Source organism: Ailuropoda melanoleuca, chromosome 1, assembly GCF_002007445.2.
Source record: "Ailuropoda melanoleuca isolate Jingjing chromosome 1, ASM200744v2, whole genome shotgun sequence".
NCBI lineage: Eukaryota > Metazoa > Chordata > Mammalia > Carnivora > Ursidae > Ailuropoda > Ailuropoda melanoleuca.
In genome coordinates, this window is record NC_048218.1 from 129,447,550 (window position 1) to 129,470,739 (window position 23,190).

Here is a 23,190-nt window from a genome sequence, read left to right on the forward strand (position 1 = left end):
TACTGTTCCTCTCATAAAGACTTTATACACTATAACTCACGCCCAAACATAACTTATCGAGCACACATTTTCTCAGTGAGGCACATCACAGCCTTCTTTACACCTAGGAACACTAGACTTCCCTTTAGTACTGTGCTTGAGGTCCACTTTTAAACAACAAAATTACCAGTAAGAAGTACAAAAAATGCAAAAGCCAGCACTAAATTGACTGTAAAAAGGATGCTTATTTTCAGCATGAGAGTTGAAATAAGAAGGCAGATTGTTGCCTTGTTTGACTGCAGCTGGGAATGTGCACATTGGGTGACTCAAATTTTTTGCTACTCTTACTTTGTGGATGACTGCAAATGACTTGCAAAAGCACAGCAAGTATTGATTTGAGGATAAAATAAATTTGCAAATATAGAATCTATGAATATGAGGATCAACTATATATAAAATTACCATGGCTATGTCTTCTGTCCTCTTTTCTTCTCTTTTGTTTTTATACCTCTGAGGAGTTTTCGGCTTCACATGGACAGACTATTTGAAGGGGTTCAGCAGTTAATTGCTTCTTGATTTCAGGGTACATTTTGGTTTAAACATCTCAGTTGATTCTGAGCTCAAATAGTCTCCTCTTCTTTTGTTTTAGATGCGAACAGTACTTGATTAAATTTTTCCCTTAGGGGTCATTGTTATTTGGATCAGGACCAAACAGAATTTATTGCACAGTTACTTGATTAATTGAATGAATAGTAAACAAATCATCTAAGCACTGCGTCATATCCAGCACTTGGCTCCTGAGGAATTTAGCCTAAGCTCTTTCAATTCTTAACATCCTAGTTTTAAGTGTGATTTTTTTTTTTCAGTGATTTTGATCTCTACCCTTATTCCCACTCCGTACACTGCTGGCAGAAACTTAATCTTAGTGTTCAGTAATTCCGAGTTTAAACTAATTCAGTTTGTAACTTCTGCTTTTCCCTCCTCCTCCGCCTGGGCATGGTGTCTAAGTTCTAAGGTGACTAGGTGGCATTGTGGTTTCGTTAGTGGTTGGCATGTGAACATAGTGGCGACCCTGAGATACGCATCATCCTCTCTGGGTCTCAGCTAATAACCGCCCCCCACATGCTGGCATCAGCTGAGAAGTCTGCATCCCTGTCTGTCCCCAGGCTTTGTGAGCCACTGCTTCCTGCAGCAACGCCCCCCATCACACTGTGAGGGCCTTTCAGGACCCCTGTTCTCCCAACCAGCCTCTCAGCACACTCTCCTGTGCAAATCTGGGGACAACACAGTCTCGTGGACCATCTCAGACTACACATCCAAATTGGGTGGTAGTGATAGTCTTTGTTCTAGAATTTTACTTTTAGTAATAAGCAGGCCTTCCCTGTTACACACATTCCTAAATTTATCCTTTTGGAAAGTAATAAAATTTATTACAATACTACAGTTATGTTCCAATTGTAACAAATATATAATATGTTATATTTTTGTCCAGTATATTACTTTAAGTTTTTTTATTGAAATCTTTAGAATTTGATTATTTTCTGTTATTCTGGATTAAAAAATATATCTGTCAAATTCCAATACTATTTTTTTATTGAGGTATAATTGACATATAGGATTATATTACTTTTAGGTATACATCATAATGATTCAGTATTTGTATATATTGAGAAATGTATTTATTGAGAAATGATACCACAATAAGTAGTTAACATCTATCCCCTTGCACAGTTACAAAGATTTTTTTTTCTTGTGATGAGGACTTCTAAGATCTACTCTCTTACCAATACTACTTTAATATATTATAGGGTTTAAGGAATAAACCAAAGAAAACAGCGCATGTGAAACCAGACCTCATAGATGTTGATCTTGTAAGAGGTGAGTCTTGAATAAGTAAAAGCTTAATGTAATTAGAAATTGACCTTGAAGAAACAATTCAAAGTGGGTTAGGTATATGTTTGTAGAAATAAAAGCAACGTGAGCATAAGTGAAGGCAGGAATAGTATAAGAAAGGGATAATGGAGGTATTTAAATACCACTGACCAATCTTTACTGCCACGAGAGATCAGTCCAAGAAATAATAAAAAGAAAAGAAAACCAACTCGTGTTTGCCTAACAAGCTATATGGCTTGGTCATAAAAGGTAAAGTGGTAACTTTTAATTCCTAATTGGAACTGACATTTGAACATTGTCTTGTATTTATAAAACACATGGGAGAAATTCTGCTGTTATTTCAGTTAAAAATAGTTTTTTTCGGAGTACCTGAGTTAATATTAATATGATAGCATGAAGAATGTTTTTAAACGTGTCTACTACCCAAAATTGGGCATTTCTCACTCACAGTGTAATGCAAAATAAAATTAGACATGTTTTTTTGTTCTTCAAATGTTGACATTTTTTCTCTAAGGAAATTAAAGAATGATAAATATACTCTGTCATTTTATTTTACTTTTTTCAGGGTCTGCATTTGCTAAAGCAAAACCTGAAAGTCCTTGGACTTCTCTGACTAGAAAGGGAATTGTTCGAGTTGTGTTTTTCCCCTTTTTCTTCCGGTGGTGGTTACAAGTAACATCAAAAGTCATCTTTTTCTGGCTTCTTGTCCTTTATCTTCTGCAAGGTATAATTAAGTGAAAGAAATTCATTTTGCTTTTAACTTTCAGGATGTTATGTTTTTAGGGTTACTAAGGCTTTTTAAAAAACATACACTTATACTGAGTATGAAGATATGCATTTATTGTGATATTTCATTTAATAAGACACAGCTGGTTTGGTATTAAAAATGTTTGAGAAAACAGCAGTTATTTTCCAATGTAATTTTATGAAAATAAGAATCTGTGGATGGCTAAAGACAAGTACAGATTGAGAGGAATTTAGCAACTAGAAAAGTCTCTTCAAATGCACATACATACCATATATACCTTCCACACTGGTCTTTTTTTATACAAGTTGTATGAGTTCATTTTTCCTGTCTCAGCCATGGTTTCTCCTTTCTTTTAACCATTGTGTTCTGAGACTGTCTTCATTCTGTACTGAGAGTCTATACCCCTACCCATTTTCTGAGTGCTCTTCAGATTCTCGTTTAATTCTCACAACCACCATGCAGGGAAGTGAAGTGTAGGTACTGGTATTATGCCTAGCTGATAGAAAGGGGACCCCAAGGACCTGAGGGCCCGAAATCACACAGTCTGCAGGTGCAGTAGAGTCCAGATTCAAGTCTAAGCAGTCTGACTGCAGAGCCACATTCTGCACAGTCCATCACGCTGCCTCCCAACACAGTAGCCCTCTGGTGCCCAGTCAGAGCCATAGCGTATAACACGTAATACGCGACGCTGTAGAGTGCTTGAGGCGTGAAGAAGACATCACTCACATCCCAGTGCTGTAATAAAAGCAATGATTTTAATTTAGTGGGTACCGTTTCAGTCTTTCTAATGGCTTGCTTTTTTAAAAAATGGTTGTAATCCTGAATGATTATTTAAATATATTTTATCAGCACACTCTAAGTGAAAAGATTAAATATCTTTTTTTTTTTTTCAGATAAATGTCTTTTAAGTAAATGAAAATGTAATAAAACCTACAGACTTTTATTTAGGTAAAGTTGTTTCTTTTAAGCCAGGGCACATCTTATACACATAAAAGGGAGTGAACTCTGAAGATTTGTGATTTTTATCAATAGAATTTGTATGTTTTTCTGATTAAAGAAATGATGAATGTTCATTGCAGAAAATTTGGAAAATGTGGGAAAAAAATTTAAAAAAAAAACCTACCCATAATCCTGCCTTTCAGTTTACTTTGTAACATTTTTAAATGTTGAGATTATTCTGTGTAAACAGTTGTATTTTTTTGCCTTATGTCATCACAAATATCAGTCTTAAAAATACATTTGTAAATTATTGTAAAATATTCTATCCTACATCATTGTTGGACATTTAAGCTTTTTGCTGTCTTTTGCTATCATAAGTTTCAAACATTGCAACTAGAAGTTCACATATTGTGTCTGAAATTCACTTACTGGCTTGTCTACATTAAATAAGAAAGGTTAGATCAGACATATAAAAGATATTTTTCAGTTCAGAGCCAGAGTTTAATATTATAAGTGTTCGTAAGTGATAAACACTGAATATTCTAGTAAAGCTTGAAGAAGTGACTTAACCTGCTTTGAGTCACAGCCAGTGACAAAATGATGGTATGACCCTTAATGACCCTCAGGAATCTGCTGGTACCTCTCGAAACCCCTGTACCTCCATCTTTTTGCGTATAAAAGTAAGGTGCAGTGCTCTGAGTTAAGACCTCATTTTCTAGCCCACCCTTATCTCCTAAGGTAGAAAGAATCACGTGCAGTCAGATTTGATTTTGTATAACTACGTATAGTTTTTTATTTCAATTACATACCTTTTAAGTATCTCAACTACATATTTCAACTCCATTTATGCTTTTTGCTTATATTATTTCTCACCCAGATTACTGCCGAGAGCCCTTATATCTTCTACCTTCTGCCCGTTTACCTTTTATTTTTTTTTATTTTTTAAAGATTTTATTTATTTGACAGAGATAGAGACAGCCAGTGAGAGAGGGAACACAAGCACGGGGAGTGGGAGAGGAAGAAGCAGGCTCATAGTGGAGGAGCCTGATGGTGGGGCTCGATCCCATAACGCCAGGATCACGCCCTGAGCCAAAGGCAGACGCTTAACCGCTGTGCCACCCAGGCGCCCCTCCGTTTACCTTTTAAATTGCAAATTCAAATCAGCCACTTAAAGTGTAAATCTCTTTCTAGTTACCATTGCCTTCAAGAGGAAAGCCAAGTTTTTAGTCAGTCCCTTGTTGAATCTCTGCCCAGGTTTTACCAGACTAAATTAGCTCTTTGCTCTTTCTTTTTTGTGTTGTTATGTGGTTTTTTGTTTTTTGTTTTTTTTTTAAATCCTGTATGTCTTTGAATGTGCAACTCTGTTTGTTTGGGTGGCCCCTCCTTTTGCCTTATATTTACCTAGTCTGCATCTATTTGTTCTCTCCTTAGACTAGGCATCAGGTGCCATCTTTGAGAATCCTCTCCTAGCCGCCCCACCCCCGGCAATTTAGCTATAGGTCTTTCTGTGTGTATTATAGCACTCTTCATAGGTGTTGTATTAGTCTGCTTGGGCTGCCATAACAAAATACCACAGACTGTGTGGCTTAAGCAACAAAGATTTCTTTCTCACAGTCTGGAGGCTGGAAGTCTGAGATCATTGTGCCATCAGGTCGGTGTCTGGTGAGGTTCCTCTCCTACTGACTTGTGGATGGCTGCCTTCTCACTGTGTCCTCACGTGGTCTTTCTGCTGTGTGTGAGCAGAGAGAGATCTCTGGTATCTCTTTGTCTTTAAAGGACATCAGCCCTATTGGACTAAGGCTCTGTCCTTATGACTTCATTCAACCTTTATTACATCCATATAGGCACTGTAGGGCTTCAACATATGAACAGGGCGGGGACACAATGTAGTCCGTTATAAGCATTTTGTTTCTTTATGTGTCCCCTTTTTTCCCTGAATTGAGGAGGGGCAGGAAACAGAGACTATGTCTCGTTCGTCTTACTACTGTCAGTGCCTAGCATCTGCCACTAAGCCTTAAAGATTGACAAACCTAAAAATTAAACTTCAGATATTTTATATTTCTGACGATTATCCCTAGAGTTCTGCTTGGCCAGTATGTGAAGTCCTGCCTTGGAAATTTTGTGCCTAATAAAACATTTTGCCTTAGTTGAGGCTGTTGGAGGAATCTGTAGAAGTACTGCCCAGCAAAAATTTCTGGTAGTTCTTTCTAGGTCATAGGACTTCATTAAATGATCAAGAAGTATAACTTAGCATTATATAAGAGAAGTGAGTGATTTCTTCTTAACCCTTCACTCAAAGGGGAACAAGAGGTTGGAGGTTATACAAGAAACTCTGAACCTCTTAAGTAGAATTTGCATCCCCTTTCTTTGTAAAGATAGTTAATGATAGTGAATAAAAGTACTATTTGCCAGTGTTAGCTGCACATTTACTTATGTAAGGAGCTTTTTAAAATGTTTTATATGTATTACCTCACATGAATTTATAGTACCTATATCCTGTTTTATGGTACAAAAAAATAAACCAAGGCTCAAAAAGGTAAAGGAATTTAATAAAGGTCAAATTAGGGTTCATATTAAAGACAACAAAAACTCTATTATACTTTTCAAAATTCTGGACTCTGTTATAAAACAACTAGAGAATTTGAGTTAAATTCCAGGGTAATCCATAAAAATGATTGGCATTTTTAAAAAATTTAAGTTTTTTTTTTCTTTTTAAAGAAACTTATTATTCAGGAGAATATAAAGCTGAAAGTTGTGTTTGTGATACCTCTTAAACACACGTTAGGAGATAAACTTACATCTTGGTATGCTAGAATCCTTTCAGTTGCAGGTAGCAAAAACCAAATGCACACTAGCTTTTGCAAAAAGTGTTGGTTTTTTTGTTAGTTTTTACTGTTGATCATAAAAATTTTCAAAAAAACCCCAGGAAACTAGATAGGCTACTACAAAAACAATAACTGGGATGCCCATTTGTTCAGTTTGCTTGAGACTATCCAGCTGTCCAAACTTACTTGTGTCATCCTGGTGCTTTTATTAAGAGCTCTCCTTTCACTCTCAAAAGAGTCCTGATTTACATGATAAGCTATGTAGTTGTTCTAAATAGCATATGCCCATCTTTTTGATTAAATCATTATTAATATTTTAGAATATTTGCTTAATATATTTTGTTAAAGTAAATTATATACATCATGATGTTTGACTCCTGAATACATCAACATGCGTCTCTTCAAAATATGCACATTACATTAAGCACATTACAACAATCACACCTAACAAAATGAACAAAAATCTCCTAATTTTCAAATTCTTCAATTGTTCCAGAACAGAATTAGGAACTCCTAGGCGCTGTGTTCCAGCATTGCTGGATCTACTGGCTCAGATGATATCTTCACTTTTTATAATGTTGATTTTGTTCTCCTCTTGCTGGTCTCATTCTTAAGGAGGTGGCTGAGGTGGCCCCTGGCAATTTCATATTTCCATAGTTCTTAGTGTTTGTGGTGTAGGAGAAAGACCTTCTTTCCAAATACCTGTATTAATCCCTGAAAAAGATTCTGATTGGTCCTGCTAAGGTTACATGCCCATTTCATTATTAATCCCCATGCCCAGAATTAAGACTCTGGTAAGACTAGATTACACATTTATCCCTGAAGTGGGAGAATTAAGACCATTTGATTGACAGATAAAGGAGGCCGACTCCCAAAAGATAGAGAGACTTAATGTCTGGAAAGTGTAAAAGATGCTGAGCAGGCAGAAACAAGATTTCTTCTTCATGTGGCAGTGGTTAGCACTGGTGAGTGTTTACTGGTTTCCCTGAAAAATATACCCAAGTAAATTTATGTTATTATTTCTGAGCAGATAAATCTCTATTTGAAAAGAAGCTCTTTATAGCCTTATTACACACCTATCATAGACTTCCTTGTTTGTAAAACAAAGACATTAAGTGCACTAGAGGTTAGTGGTTCTTTTGATTCTCTGTGATCTTATCAGGAATGCCTTTAGATTCACATGCAGCGGGTTTTCATTGCAGTGTGAAAGTGTGTACTTTGGAGACTATGTTGGATGTTATCTTGCTCCAGGAGTTTATTACCGAGTAGTGTGGTTAGCAGGTGGCAAACAGAAAGATAGTCTGAAAGAGCTTATCTGCAGTAACATTTTTAACTTATTTAAATTTAGGAAAGTAATCTGGCAAGAAGCAATGTTAGAACAATTTTTAAAGTTTTGAAGAAGTGACTGTCAGATCTATAATTACACATATTTTCTTTCCCTTTTTGTAGTTGCTGCAGTAGTATTGTTCTGTTCCGCTTCTAGCCCACATAGCATACCTCTGACGGAAGTGATCGGGCCAGTATGGCTGATGCTGCTCCTTGGAACCGTGCACTGCCAGATCGTGTCCACAAGGACACCAAAGCCCCCTCTCAGCACAGGGGGTAAAAGAAGAAGGTACTCTGTTCAAAGCAATCTTTTTGTGGATTTGTGTAATTTGAATCTAAGATTGTTCTTGACTCGAATAAACTGTTATCTTGTAAAGTCATTCTTTCAAATAGAGCAGGAAGCTTCAGAGTAAACTACCAAAGATTTAGTTTCCCTTTGTGCTTCAAGGCCATTGTGAGACCACATACCTGTTTTTGTTGTTTTTTGTTGTTTTTCCTAAAGCTCATTTCCAAAGCTCATTTCCCTAATACCATTGTAGGGAATATATTAGTTGGAATTGCTGATAATTCCCTCTGTTTACAAAATCTTGTATTTGTGAGATACTTCAGCAAAAACAATAGCCAGGAAAAAAAATTAGCTGAATTCTGTTTATTAAATGCTGTTCAAAGCTGTTTAATATTGCCTCTTGATTAAGTAAACATAGCAAGTCTCACTGGCCAGTCAGCACAATGGAGTTCTGTTTTAAGGGTCTTTTGGAGCAATTCCTCTTTTGAATATTGTTGCTAAGAGATTGCGACATTTGCAGTTTGGGGATGTTGAGATTTAAGCCCTTTTCGTTTTGAAAAGATAATACCTACATTAGATAAATAGCATTGGTGATCAGTTAGATTATAATTCTCTCTGATCTAAATTTTCTTCTTTCTTCTTCTGCAGATAAGTGGCATTCAAATAGGGAAGAAATGCTTTGTAAAAATCTGTGCAATGATATCGTTACAAGCTAATGTCCACTGACGTTGTCAGTGTGAGCAAGGAACAATAACCTAACATTTATAGAAGTTGTTCTTGAATATGGACCTTGATGTTTGGATTAACTTTTCTCCAGATAATCTGAATTTTATTGTGTATTGAAGTTCCTGTGTTTATGTTTGATCAAAATTTTGAATGTACTACCTAGAAAATGGTTGTTGACATTTTAAAGCTACTTCTCTCTTAATCTCTTCTGATGAAGGAAATTAAGAAAAGCAGCCCATTTGGAAGTCCATAGGGAAGGAGATGGTTCTAGTACCACAGATAACACACAAGAGGGAGCAGCTCAGAGCCACGGAACAAGCACCTCTTACAGCGTTGGCGCTGTCTTCAGAGATCTCTGGCACGCCGCTTTCTTTTTATCAGGGTTTGTATTTATTCAAGTCTCTATATGGCATAGACATGCACTATCCCTTTTCTGGCACTTCAGTCTCAGGTAATGAATATTAATGACTTTAACTATGACAGTCCCATTATAGATTTTGTTTTGATAAATTATAATGCTATATAGATAATGGAAAAATAGAGACCATAAAGTTTACTTTGGGATCTGTGTAAATATGCCTCTGTGAGAATGAGTATATACCGTCAAAGTATATCTAGTTGGGATTTCTTGGTTTTGATTTATTTTGTGATTTCTCAAGTACTATTTTACTTCTATTTAATTGATTATTCTATTAGCATTATAGGTCAAATTGGGCTTTTTGTATAGTTTGTATCGCTGTAAACATGTGCCAAGTAGGAAAATATAATTTTATGGCAAACCGCAAAAATAAACCTAACTCAATCTTGTATTATTATTTTGAAAGGTGAATTCAGAACATTTCAGAGTTATATTACTGGTTTACATAGATATGTAATAAATTTGAAAAATGTTAAAAGCTATGATGGAACTACTGAGTATAACCATAACAGTTGCTAAGTTAGTAAATCAAGAAAAGGGATACTGCACATAACTATTTTTGATCACTTTTGTTAACTCCTCTACTAATATCACTGTTTCATCCCCTTGTGATTGTGCTCTTATGATAAAGTTTGTCATGCATTATAAAATTAAGCAGTTGTATCCTGGGATATTTTCCTTGTTTGTAATTTTGAGGGAAATTGTACAAAAGTCTAGTAGTTTGAAGTAACTATGGCATTAAGTTGGATCCCCTGACTATTCCAGCCTCCTGTTCTTTGTCCAGAAAAGACTTAGGTTTTGTTTTGTTTTGTTTTGTTTTGAATTTGAATTGCATCGTATCTCTCTTTGTTAGTCTTTTTTTTTTCCTCTTAAATAAATAGCTCTCTTTTCTGACAGTAGGATGTGATAATTTTATCTCTGCAAAGTCAGTTTCTTAAGCGCATTTCTCAAGACTTTCTGATGAGCAGTTATAAAACAGCACAGTGGCTATGTTTTGCTTTGGGGGAATCATTTGGCTGTTTTGGTTGTCCAAAACTGACCTCCTGTTACATATCATTCAAAATGCCTCTAGATCAGTAGGTTTTAGTGCTTTTGGAGTTCTGTTATGTTTCTCTAGTCAAATGAGATTCAGACTTCAGTTTTCTTCCTTTGGGCTGTAGAATGACCTTGACTACCAGTCATTGATAATAAAATGGCTAAATCCCTTTGGACTTATTCTCTTTAAAATGACAACTTTATAATCTAAATGTTTTTAAAGATGCACTGTTTTCAGCTGACTCATTTGGAACTGGTTTGCTAGCATATGAATGAGAATGTTTTAAATATCAGGTACAAAAAGATCTTAAGAAAAATGTTAATTTTGGAAGTTCTAAACTGAGTTCTGAAATCTTGATGATGTCTTGTTCTTTCAAGTTTTGATAAGCCAGAAAGGCCTTAAACTGTGAAAGTCCAACTGAGACTTTTTTAAAATTGTTTCTGGTGATAATAAATTGAAAAGCTGGATACTTCTATTAAGGTATGTGAATTAACATAACCGATGGGAAAATAAATGTAAAACCACACAAATGTCTAAGCTTTGTGTGTAGTGTCTTTTGGTTTCTAGATGTTAGGGTGCAAACTACTATTTTTACATCCTGTGTTTATAAGTTGGAAAGGCCCTATTTATCATTTCTAAGTACATTTCATTCTCAGGATAAGATTATTTTTTTAAACAAGACATAATATTTCTCATTTGAAAAAAAATAGAAATTATTGTAAAAGAACTCTATGAAACTGAGAAAACAAAGCCAAAGGAAGTACCAATTTAAAAAGATGTAGGAATCAACCATATTTCCTAAGTATTTAGTACTTTAATTTCAAAGAATTGTAGTCTTAAATTACCATAATTATAATTTCTGTTAAAAAGATTGAGTAGGAAGAATTATATCTAGTTAGTATATCTCTTCAGCATAATACCTATTTCAGAATTCAGATATTGAGTTTTTTTTACATGTCCTTTAAGAATAATTTCATCATCACAGTGTCAGTGAATAACCGTCAACATAAACTGACATGGCGGATTAGAGACAGATGCCAGAGTAAAACCAGGTCACATGTTAACTCACATGCCTGACTGACATACCCTTTTTTTTTTTTTTTTTAAGACTGGAGGGTATTTTGGGTGTGTTTTTTTGTCTGTTTGTAAGAGATTTATTTATTTTAGAGAGGCGGGGAGTGGAGAGGCAGAGGGGGAGAGAGCCTCACTCAAGCCGGCTGCATGCTGAGTGCAGAACCGGATGCAGGGCTGGATCTCATGACCCTGAGATCACAACCTGAGCCAAAACCAAGAGTCGGATGCTTAACTGACTGCGCCACCCAGGTGTCCCCTGACTTGCCTTAAAGATTGCTGTCCTGATTTAACCTCCATATTGAATGTTTTTAACACTTAAATGGATGTTAAAGATTTAATAAATTGATTTTCTTCACATAATGGAGTACACTGTATAATGTAAGTAAGAGTGGTATATAGTCCCACCGTAAATTTTTGGTACAAGGATTAAAATTTTGGTTTTTGATGACTGCAGTTTAAATAGTTCAGTCGCTTAAGCTGTAAACTGCGTGAAGTCTGTCTCCCACAGACAAGGATGAAGACCATGTAAATGTCAGTATATCCCAGATATTTTAAAATATCTTGGGCTATAAGTAGATAACTCATTAACTTTGCTATAGTCACTCTATTTTAGAATCGGGCTAGTTCTAGAAAAATTACAGGAACCATACATAAACCTGGTACATGATACATAATTTGGTACATACCTCTCAAACTTAGGTGTTGTAGAGGATACCTAGGGAAACATAGGGACCCAAAAGTCCTTGAAGGGCTGTTAGCACATCTTCAAGGTGTATGCTTAGCTACACACAGCAGTGATGGTAATATGTAGGCTTCTTATATCTGAGATTTTATGCATTCTGTTACTCTAGGCTCCCCTCTGTTACTCTAGAAGGTAACCTCCCCTCCCTTGTAGAAATGAGAGCAGGACTAGAAATTTCATACCACGTTCTAGAACAAGAGCTATTTGCTATTGTTAACTTTCCCTATGGCCGCTCTCTGATGTCCTTTAGTGCTCAAGGGATCATCTTCAGGTGGATCTGTTTATATACCTCTGAGCATTTTCTAGAGCACCAGTAAATACTTCCAACTTTTTTTCCCCATGGCAGTACAGAGTAACATGAGTGTTCTTGATTATCTGACGAGGTTTTTCAAGTAGAAACACACGGGTTTTCATGTTTGATACAATAGATTTGAAATTTCCTAAGCTAGTAAGTTCTTTAAAAGTTGTGTTAATTCTTTGGTTACAGTTTTCAATGTTGAAAAACACATCCAGTTTTATGATTTATTTATGGTATAGGTTTAAATTTATTTGCATTTTTTCAGACAAGAGCAAAATCATCATTCATCTAATAAAGGAACTATGCTAATTATACTACTTAGGTTTCTAAAAGTCATTTCCTCCTAAGAGTATTTGTGACCTAGAGCTATCTTTCTTGAATGTTAAGCATAGTAAAGAAAGTTCTACACAGGTCATGCCATTTGAAGATTAATGCATTGGGCTAGTTACAAAATTAGCTCTGAAGTTGTAAAACGTGGCAAACCTTAACCATGGCAGTGGAATTGCACATTGTTTCTTTGCAAATGCTTTCTGTTCAAAATCTAATGCAGGAAATACTGCTTCTATCACAGAATAACTAAGATCAGTAGAGATTTGTATGTCTCCTGTTTCAAGGCAGTACTAACCTCACTGCCCACATGCCCATGACTCATGGTGTTTGGGTTGATCTAAGAAAAAATTGTTAACTCTGGTTTTTACTAAGCAAATGTATTACATGCATTCGGTGTAGCTGTCAAAAGGTAGACTTTTGTGGATAATACTAAAAAGTACTATTTCTTTTTTTTATTATTATCTTTTTTTTTTATTATTATGTTAGTCACCATACAGTACATCCCCGGATTCCGATGCAAAGTTCGATGCTTCATTAGTTGCATATAACACCCAGCACCATGCAATACGTGCCCTCCTTACTACCCATCACCAGTCTATCCCATTCCCCCACCCCCCTACCCTCTGAAGTCTTCAGTTTGTTTCTCATAGTCCATAGTCTCTCATGTTTCATTCCCCCTTCTGATTACCCCCCCTTTCTTTATCCCTTTCTTCCCCTACCGATCATCCTAGTTCTTACGTTCCGTAAATGAGAGAAATCATATGATAATTGTCTTTCTCTGCTTGACTTATTTCACTTAGCATTATCTCCTCCAGTGCCGTCCATGTTGCAGCAAATGTTGAGAATTCGTTCTTTCTGATAGCTGAGTAATATTCCATTGTATATATGGACCACAGCTTCTTAATCCAGTCATCTGTTGAAGGGCATCTCGGCTCCTTCCATGATTTGGCTATTGTGGACAATGCAGCTATGAACATTGGGGTGCATATGGCCCTTCTCTTTACTACGTCTGTATCTTTGGGGTAAACACCCAGTAGTGCAATGGCTGGGTCATAGGGTAGTTCAATTTTTAACTTTTTAAGGGACCTCCACACTGTTTTCCAGAGTGGCTGTACCAACTTGCATTCCCACCAACAATGTAGGAGGGATCCCCTTTCTCCACATCCTCTCCAACAATTGTTGTTTCTTGCCTTGTCTATCTTTGCCATTCTAACTGGCGTAAGGTGGTATCTCAGTGTGGTTTTGATTTGAATTTCCCTGATGGCTAATGATTTTGAACATTTTTTCATGTGTCTGTTAGCCATTTGTATGTCTTCATTGGAAAAGTGTCTGTTCATATCTTCTGCCCATTTTATGATTTGTTTATTTGTTTCTCGTGTATTGAGTTTGAGAAGTTCTTTGTAGATCTTGGATACCAGTCCTTTATCTGTGGTGTCCTTTGCAAATATATTCTCCCATTCCGTGGGCTGTCTCTTAGTTTTTTTGACTGTTTCCTTGGCTGTGCAGAAGCTCTTTATCCTGATAAAGTCCCATAAGTTCATTTTATCTTTTATTTCTCTTGCCTTTGGAGATGTGTCGTGAAAAAGGTTGCTCTGGCCGATGTCATAGAAGTTGTTGCCTATGTTCTCCTCTAGAATTTTGATGGATTCCTGTCTCACATTGAGGTCTTTCATCCATTTGGAGTTTATTTTTGTGTATGGTGTGAGAGAGTGGTCAAGTTTCATTCTTTTGCATGTAGCTGTCCAATTTTCCCAGCACCATTTATTGAAGAGACTGTCTTTTTTCCACCGGATGTTTTTTCCTGCTTTATCAAAGATTAGTTGCCCAAAGAGCCGAGGGTCCATTTCTGGGTTCTCTATTCTGTTCCATTGGTCGATGTGTCTGTTTTTGTGCCAGTACCATGCTGTCTTTGTGATCACAGCTTTGTAGTACAGCTCGAAATCCGGCATTGTGATGCCCCCAGCTTTGTTTTTCCTTTTCAACAGTTCCTTGGAGATTCGGGGCCTTTTCTGGTTCCATACAAATTTAAGGACTATTTGTTCCAGTTCTTTGAAAAATGTCCTCGGTATTTTGATCGGGATAGCATTGAAAGTGTAGATTGCTCTGGGTAGTATGGACATTTTAACTATGTTAATTCTTCCAATCCATGAGCATGGAATATTTTTCCATCTTTTTATGTCTTCCTCAATATCTTTCAAAAGTGATCTATAGTTTCTAGCATATAGGTCCTTTACGTCTCTGGTTAAGTTAATTCCAAGGTAACGCATGGTTTTTGGTGTTATTGTAAATGGGATGGATTCCCTAATTTCTCTTTCTTCAGTCTCGTTATTCGTGTATAGAAATGCAACTGATTTCTGGGCATTGATTTTGTATCCTGCCACCTTACTGAATTGTTCTATAACTTCTAATAGTTTGGGAGTGGATTCCTTTGGGTTTTCCATATAGAGTATCATGTCATCTGCAAAGAGAGACAGTTTGACTTCTTCTTTGCCGATTTGGATACCTTTGATCCCTTTTTGTCTTCTGATTGCTGTTGCAAGGACTTCTAGTACTATGTTGAATAATAGTGGCGAGAGTGGGCATCCTTGTCGTGTTCCTGATCTTAAGGGAAAGGCTTCCAGCTTTTCCCCATTGAGAATAATGCTTGCAGTAGGCTTTTCATAGATGGCTTTTATGAGATTGAGAAATGTACCCTCTATTCCTACACTCTGAAGGGTTTTAATCAGGAAAGGATGCTGTATTTTGTCAAATGCTTTTTCTGCATCAATTGAGAGGATCATATGGTTCTTGAGTCTTTTCTTGTTGATATGATGTATCACATTGATTGATTTGCGAGTGTTGAACCATGCTTGCATCCCAGGTATGAATCCCACTTGGTCATGATGGATAATCCTTTTAATGTACTGTTGGATTCTATTAGCAAGGATCTTGTTGAGGATTTTGGCATCCATATTCATTAGAGAAATCGGTCTGTAATTCTCCTTTTTGAGGGGGTCTTTGCCTGGTTTGGGGATCAAGGTAATATTAGCCTCATAGAATGAGTTTGGTAGCTTTCCTTCTGTTTCTATTTTTTGAAATAGCTTTAGGAGAATAGGTATTATTTCTTCTTTGAATGTTTGGTAGAATTCCCCAGGAAAACCGTCTGGGCCTGGAGTTTTATTATTTGGAAGGTTGTTTATCACTGACTCAATTTCTTCATAGTTAATTGGCCTTTTTAAGAAATCTATTTCTTCCTGTTTCAGTCTTGGTAGTTTATAGGTTTCCAGGAAGGCCTCCATCTCTTCCAGATTGCTTAGTTTTTTGGCATATAGCTGTTGATAAAAATTTCTAATAATCCTTCCAATTTCAATGTTGTTGGTCATGACCTCTCCCTTTTCACTCATAATTTTAATAATTTCGGTCTTAAAAAGTACTATTTCTTTCTATACTATGGTGCTTTTAATTCCTGATACCAGCTTTTTTCTACCCTTTTATTTTAATTTATTTAATTTATTATTATTATTTTTTTTAAGGAGCCTAATACAGGGCTTGAACTCAAGACCCTGAGATCAGGACCTGAGCTAATATTAAGAGACGTCCAACCTACTGAGCCACCCAGGTGCCCTTTTACCCTGTTTTTTATTTTTGGTAGAGAATGATGATTTAGAAGTACATGCTTATTTTAAAACCAAAATGGTATTCACCTTGCTTTAATTTATTTTTGTACATATTTTAAAGTTGATTTAAATGAAGTAGTGTCCCTTTAAAAAATCGTCCAAGAAGAATTTTACAATATTAGTATTTTAAGTAAATCTCTTAGTCCTACTACCTTTCCCTAGTATCTTTTTGTCCTCAAACAAGGGATTGGGATAATTAAATATCTGAGTCTTGGTAGCCTGAGTTCCTTTTGAGAAATAAATATTATTCTGTGAGGTTCTTAGTTTCAGCTGTTAATGGCACTATGAGCGAAGCAGCAGTCGGTGGTAGAATTAAACCACCCAGAGCAGTCACAGGTTTTGACTCTCTTTACCTACTTAGTTGTAATTTAGCTCTCCCAACTCTTTATCCTTTCAGCATTTTCCCTGTGCTGAAATCCAGAATGTCCTAATCAGGGTACAAATCAGTTTACACTTTTGAAAAGATATGATTTTATTTTAAAACAGTTTCAAACTTAGAGAAAAGTTGAGAGAACAGTACAGAGAACTCCCATATATCTTTCACTCAGAGACCCCATTTAAATTCTGCTGATTGTCCCTATTAATAGCCTTGCTGCTTCTGGCAAAAGCTTTAATCTGGGATCATGTACTGCACACAGTGGTCCTGTCTCTCTAGTCTCCTTCATTCCGGAGCAGACATCAGCCAGTTACCTCAAGTTTCATGGTTTTCACATTTTTGAAGACTACAAGGCAGTCACTTTGCACAAAGTCCCATAATTTGAGTTTGTGCCCCTGGTCGGGATCAGACTCCAAGTGACTTGTGAGTGTGGAACATGCATATCTCTTCCCAACTATTAGGTCAGCATTATCAGCTGGTACTTGAATTTGGCCCTGGTGGGAATCAGGAAACACCACAAACAAGGACTTTTTACATCTGGAAACTTAGTTGTTTGACAATTAGCATAATATTGAGTTGTTAGTGTGATGTTTCCTAATTAAACCGAAGTTATGCATTTTTGGCAGGAATATCGTAGAAGTGATACTTAGTTCTTCTCATTGCATCCTATCAAGTGGCAAACAATATAAATTTGTTGGCTAACAGACACATGAAAAAATGTTCAAAATCATTAGCCATCAGGGAAATTCAAATCAAAACCACACTAAGATACCACCTTACGCCAGTTAGAATGGCAAAGATAGACAAGGCAAGAAACAACAATTGTTGGAGAGGATGTGGAGAAAGGGGATCCCTCCTACATTGTTGGTGGGAATGCAAGTTGGTACAGCCACTCTGGAAAACAGTGTGGAGGTCCCTTAAAAAGTTAAAAATTGAACTACCCTATGACCCAGCCATTGCACTACTGGGTGTTTACCCCAAAGATACAGACGTAGTAAAGAGAAGGGCCATATGCACCCCAATGTTCATAGCTGCATTGTCCACAATAGCCAAATCATGGAAGGAGCCGAGATGCCCTTCAACAGATGACTGGATTAAGAAGCTGTGGTCCATATATACAATGGAATATTACTCAGCTATCAGAAAGAACGAATTCTCAACATTTGCTGCAACATGGACGGCACTGGAGGAGATAATGCTAAGTGAAATAAGTCAAGCAGAGAAAGACAATTATCATATGATTTCTCTCATCTATGGAACATAAGAACTAGGATGATCGGTAGGGGAAGAAAGGGATAAAGAAAAGGGGGGTAATCAGAAGGGGGAATGAAACATGAGAGACTATGGACTATGAGAAACAAACTGAAGACTTCAGAGGGGAGGGGGTGGGGGAATGGGATAGACTGGTGATGGGTAGTAAGGAGGGCACGTATTGCATGGTGCACTGGGTGTTATACGCAACTAATGAAGCATCAAACTTTACATNGAGGGGGTGGGGGAATGGGATAGACTGGTGATGGGTAGTAAGGAGGGCACGTATTGCATGGTGCACTGGGTGTTATACGCAACTAATGAAGCATCAAACTTTACATCAGAATCAGGGGATGTACTGTATGGTGATTAACATAATATAATAAAATAAAATTAATTATAAAAAAAAAAACAATATAAATTTGTCCCCTTATTGATGATGTTTACATTAATCACTTGATTAATATAATATCTGCCATATTTTCTCCATTGTAAATTTATTTTTCCCTTTATAATAAGCAAATGTCCGTGTGGAGACACATTAAGATTATGAAAATAACCCATTCCTTATCCCACCTTCACCTTCTGGTTTTAGCATGCATTGATGATTATTACCTGAATTACTGCTATGATGGTTGCCAAATGCTGATTTTTCTAACTCCGTCATTCCTTCTGCATTTATTAGTTGGCATTTTGCTTTAAGGATAAGTTTTCCTCTATTTATTTACTCATGGATTTTGATTTTATTCAGTTTATTAATGTCATTATTCATTTTGATGATCAGATTGGCCTAAATTGGCCAGTGGAGCCCCTTTAGGCAGTTTGTCATTTTTGCTATGTCCCTTTCATTCTTTGATCACTTTCTTTCTAGGGCAACACAATGTTTTAGGTTCAGCTTATCCTTCCTCTGCCTCAGCCTTGGAGTTAGCCATTTCTTCGAGAAGGGTGGTATCTAGAAAGCAGGATCTGAGTGCTAGTAGTGCTTATTGCTGTTGTGGTTTTACTACCCCCCAGACCTCCTCGATGGGTAGAGCTAGAAAGGTGTCTGTGTGTCTGTGTTTATCCCTCTACATTTATACTTATCTCTATATTTAGATGTATTATAAGCCATGAATTTGCAATGATAGCTCCATTTCAAATACAGTACCTCAAAATTCATTTGATCTTGTCTTTATATCTTCCTTCTCTATCACTGAAAAACCTGGTTCCCCTTGTCCCCAATACACTTATTTATTCAGTTAATCTCTAGATGTAGCCCCTTTCCAACCCCATTGGGCTGCGCCTGACACCTTGCGTAAACTTGTCTTTGAATGGGGCGCCATTCTTGGCTGTGGCTGGGCTGCCTGTGCTGTGCCACGGCCACAGTTCCCGTGCAAGAGCTGTTACTACCAGCCACCGGCAAGCTGCCTCAGTTTGTATTTTGAGCTATTTTGTAAACTCTGAGGGTGGTACGTATATTTCGTGTTTTCTATGTCATTTCAGCTTGGTTTGCAAGTTACCTGCATTTAGTTCATGAGAAACATCAGCAAGCTACTGACTTAACTGTTCCTGTCTCCTGAGAGTGTTCTGTGTACTTTGAGGAGAGAGCGGGGAAAGAAACAACCGAGAGGAGACTGGAAGTGGGCAGAGATAAGAGAGGAAGGTAGATAGCCGAAAGGTGTGTGCAACGGGTACTACTAGGGCTTAACAGTCTGGACCCTGTCCTTGTAAGGAAGGAGCATAGTCCCCTTGGAAAAATCCCTGAAGCTGCACTTATTACTGATTCAAAGCCCTTTCCACTAGGCCCTTATCTTTTTGCCCTCAAGGGTTCTGGTTGCTCTGCAAGTTTCCAGCCACTTTTCCTACTCAGACTATCAGCCTCTAGGCAATGTTTTCAACTGTTTAGTGATCTTTCTAAGGGTGTCCCTAGGCCCTTGAGGGCCAGCATTTCTGTCTTTCTTCCAAGTACATTTTTCCTGTTGCCTATCCTGTCTGATTAATGGTTCTACCAACTCTGCAGTCTTCTTTCACCTCATTCACCTCCTTTCCCCCTGTTTTTCCAGCCCAGTGTAACTTCCAGGAAAGTCATAGCGGATACCTTTCCAGCACATGCCTTTCTCTGTCTTTGGAATTTCTCACATTTTTGGGATATCAGAAAGTTTACTTCCCTCGGTCTTTTTCTACATCTACATATTGCACAATGTTCAAAGGAGAGGTGATGGGGATAATTAATAGCTGGTGTTTTTATCACTTTCTTCCTGAGGCCGAGAAGGTCACAAGTTTTCTCGGCATCTTTTTTTTCTGTTTTTGCCCTTCCTCCTCTCCACTTTAATCCATTTTCCTCCTACCTTCTGCCACTTTTAAGTGATCTTTGTTCTGTGGCTCTCTCCCTTGGTCTTGCCATGTCTCTCAGGGTCGTACAGAAAGAAAAGGGTCAGAAGATTGGGCTTCTGAGTCTTGTAACTCTGTTGGAATGTGTTCTGAATGACTAGAGAGCATCAGAGCTCTGTGAAGCATGTGGGAAGTGGGCTCTGTCTATCCCCTTTAGTAACCTTGCAGGAGAAGGTCAGAAAGCAGAGGGGCCTGTTTGTATAAAACAAAAGCTTTCTAGGCTTTGATGAGTATGTTAAGAAGAAATCCTATCAGGTAATTTCCCCAAGAGTGGGCAGTTGGAGGTAGTGTGGAGAATATAATTAACCTCATGGTCAGAAGGTCTGTATTCCAGTGCTGGCTTTGCCTCTAACTGGATGTGTGACCTTACATAAGTTACTTAGACCTCTTTATATCTGATCCATTGTTTCCAAAATGAGCATTTAGAATAGCTGAATTCTAAGGTCCTATACAGTTCTAAAAGATTCCAGTAGTACTGAGTAACTGTAGTGTTAAAGATAATTCTTTTGTGCATTTTTAAAAGATTATTTATTTATTTGAGAGAGTGAGCACGTGCAAACACGAGTGGGGGGAGGGGCAGAAGGAGAGAGAAGCAAACTCTCCCCTAAGCCAGAAGCCCTTACGGGGCTGCATCCCAAGATGCTGAAATCCTGACCTGAGCTGAAGTCAGACGCTTAACCAACCGAGAGCCACTCAGGTTGCCCCTCTTTTGTGCATTTTTAAAAACTTTTGTTTTTTTTACCTGTATGAAGGCAATATAGTAATTTTTTTTTCTTTAAAATGGATACTCTACAGAAAATTCAAGGGGATTTATTTAAGTAAAATTTAATGCAATTGCTTTTTAATAAATTTCATGGTAAATTTCATCTGCATGGAGCACATTTTAATTTTGTGTGGGACTTACATTATATTTCTACTAACCATTTCTTTCACCCACTGTAGTCTCTGAAGAAGACTCCTCGAGCTTTGGCCTATTAATCAGAATATCTTGTTCATTACTTTCCATGTTGTATTTTGTGTATTGAAAAAATGAAATTCCTATAAATGAAGAACCTCAGTTGTAGCCTTTTAGGTAGTTAATGGCTACATGATAGTAATATTTTTTTCTGGAGCATTTCAGTGGGTGAAAGAAATTATTTCTTTATTTTTTGGTTTTCTTCATTTCTATTTCTTCTATTATTTAGAAACTTGTATTAAGACGTTTTCCTTTTCTTCATAAAATGTTTATGTTACAGTAGGTCCTATGGCTCCTTTGTACACTAAAATAAATTTATCAGAGATACTTATGTATATATACTAATAGTATTTGGGTAAATGGAGGTGTTAAAACCAAGTTAAACTACTACCTGCTAATTAATAATTATAGAAACAGTTTTTTAAATAAAACTTTAAAATACATTATTAACCATAATAAAATTGGCAAAATTTTGATCATAGATTTTGTACAAAGACCAAATGATTTGAACCAAGAGTCGTTTGATAAGTTAGGGCATGTCTCTTAGAATTGCTGTTTGGAAGACCTCAAAAACCTATCAGGTAAGCTGAATGAGGACATTGATTTACAACTATTGATTTATTTTATATGATAGGTATTGTATTTCTAAGTTACTTATTATAAAAATAAGGTAGCCATTAAAATTCTAAAAAATAACTCCCAGATTTAATTATTAACAGATCATAATTTCCATCAGTAACCCATCCAAAAGAAGCTAAGTCCACAAAATGTGCTTCTGCAATATTTTCCTTTTAGATCAAAGAAAGGGAAGAATTCAATTGATAAATCAACGGAGACTGACAATGGCTATGTATCCCTTGAAGGGAAAAAGACTGTTAAAAGCAGTGAAGAGGGAATCCAAAGCCATGAACCTCAGTGTGAAACTGTTCGACCAGAAGAGGCAGCCTGGCACCCAGGAACACTGAGGAACATTCCTAGCAAAGTAAGTGTGGTTTTTAAAATAGTTTGCATGATTTTACATCAGCTAATGTAAAGGGACTTACACATCGGAATCACCTTTGAACTCTGTATTTTCTCCAGAATTTATTCTGTGAGCTGTTACAAATCACACTGATAAAGGTGAAAATCAAAGTTAAATGAATAAACTTGATTGCCGATGTAACTTGTCACCTTCTGAATTGATTGATTGGCTCCAATTTTTCCAAAATGTTAAGCACTTTATAATTTATAGTTGATGTTTGTTAAACCTTGTCTTCTCTTTCCTCATTTCTGTGTGTGTGTATGCGAATTTGTTTAAATGGAACATCTAAATTATTTTAGAAACTGAACTAGGAATCTGGCTTTCCATTCATGTTCCCCATAAGAAAATATTACCTTGTTTTTTCCTACTTTCATTACCTTTGGTGTCAGCACATTTTTTTGTTTTTAATTTGAAAAAAATTCTTATTGAAGACATACTTATTAAGGATAACAATTATTTGCTTACTTTTCTAAAATACTATAGAAATCCTATGTTTATTGTAACAAAACCTAATGTAATATCATCTCTTTGTTTCACTGAATTTTTTTGGTTAAATAATTTTTTCTTTAAAAAACTTACAGTAAAAAATATGGCCAAATTGAAAGATGTTGCTTCTGTTACATATAGAAATGTGAGCATGAACATTTGTGTTGATTCTTCAATTTTGAGTGAAGTATATGTCAACTACTTGACAATACATGTGTTTTTAGTACCACTAGCTATACAGTCAGTAGCATGGGGCTGCAGTGAAATAGAATCCCTTATTCTGATTTTAGATTTTTGAAGCATTTAGCTCTCTGATAATGTGAGCCTCACATCACTATCATCAGTCAGCAGATAAGTTTCCAGTCATATAGCTTTCAAACACATTTTCAGCTATTTATTACCTACTAAAGTTATATGAGAGGAACATGAAAATATCAATAAAACTTAAGCTCTGG

General features: G+C 36.6%; 1 protein-coding gene across 2 annotated transcripts in view; it reads left to right on the forward strand.

Moving 5' to 3' along the window:
• The window catches only part of PHTF2 (putative homeodomain transcription factor 2), a 120,044-nt gene that overhangs the window by 68,597 nt on the left and 28,257 nt on the right, over positions 1-23,190 (forward strand). For both annotated transcript variants that reach the window (XM_011225517.3, XM_034667028.1), the window contains exons 4-8: positions 1,788-1,857; positions 2,438-2,596; positions 7,834-7,999; positions 8,940-9,104; positions 22,024-22,210. In XM_011225517.3, the coding sequence (XP_011223819.1) occupies positions 1,788-1,857; positions 2,438-2,596; positions 7,834-7,999; positions 8,940-9,104; positions 22,024-22,210 (747 nt within the window). The remainder of the gene's footprint in view (positions 1-1,787; positions 1,858-2,437; positions 2,597-7,833; positions 8,000-8,939; positions 9,105-22,023; positions 22,211-23,190) is intronic.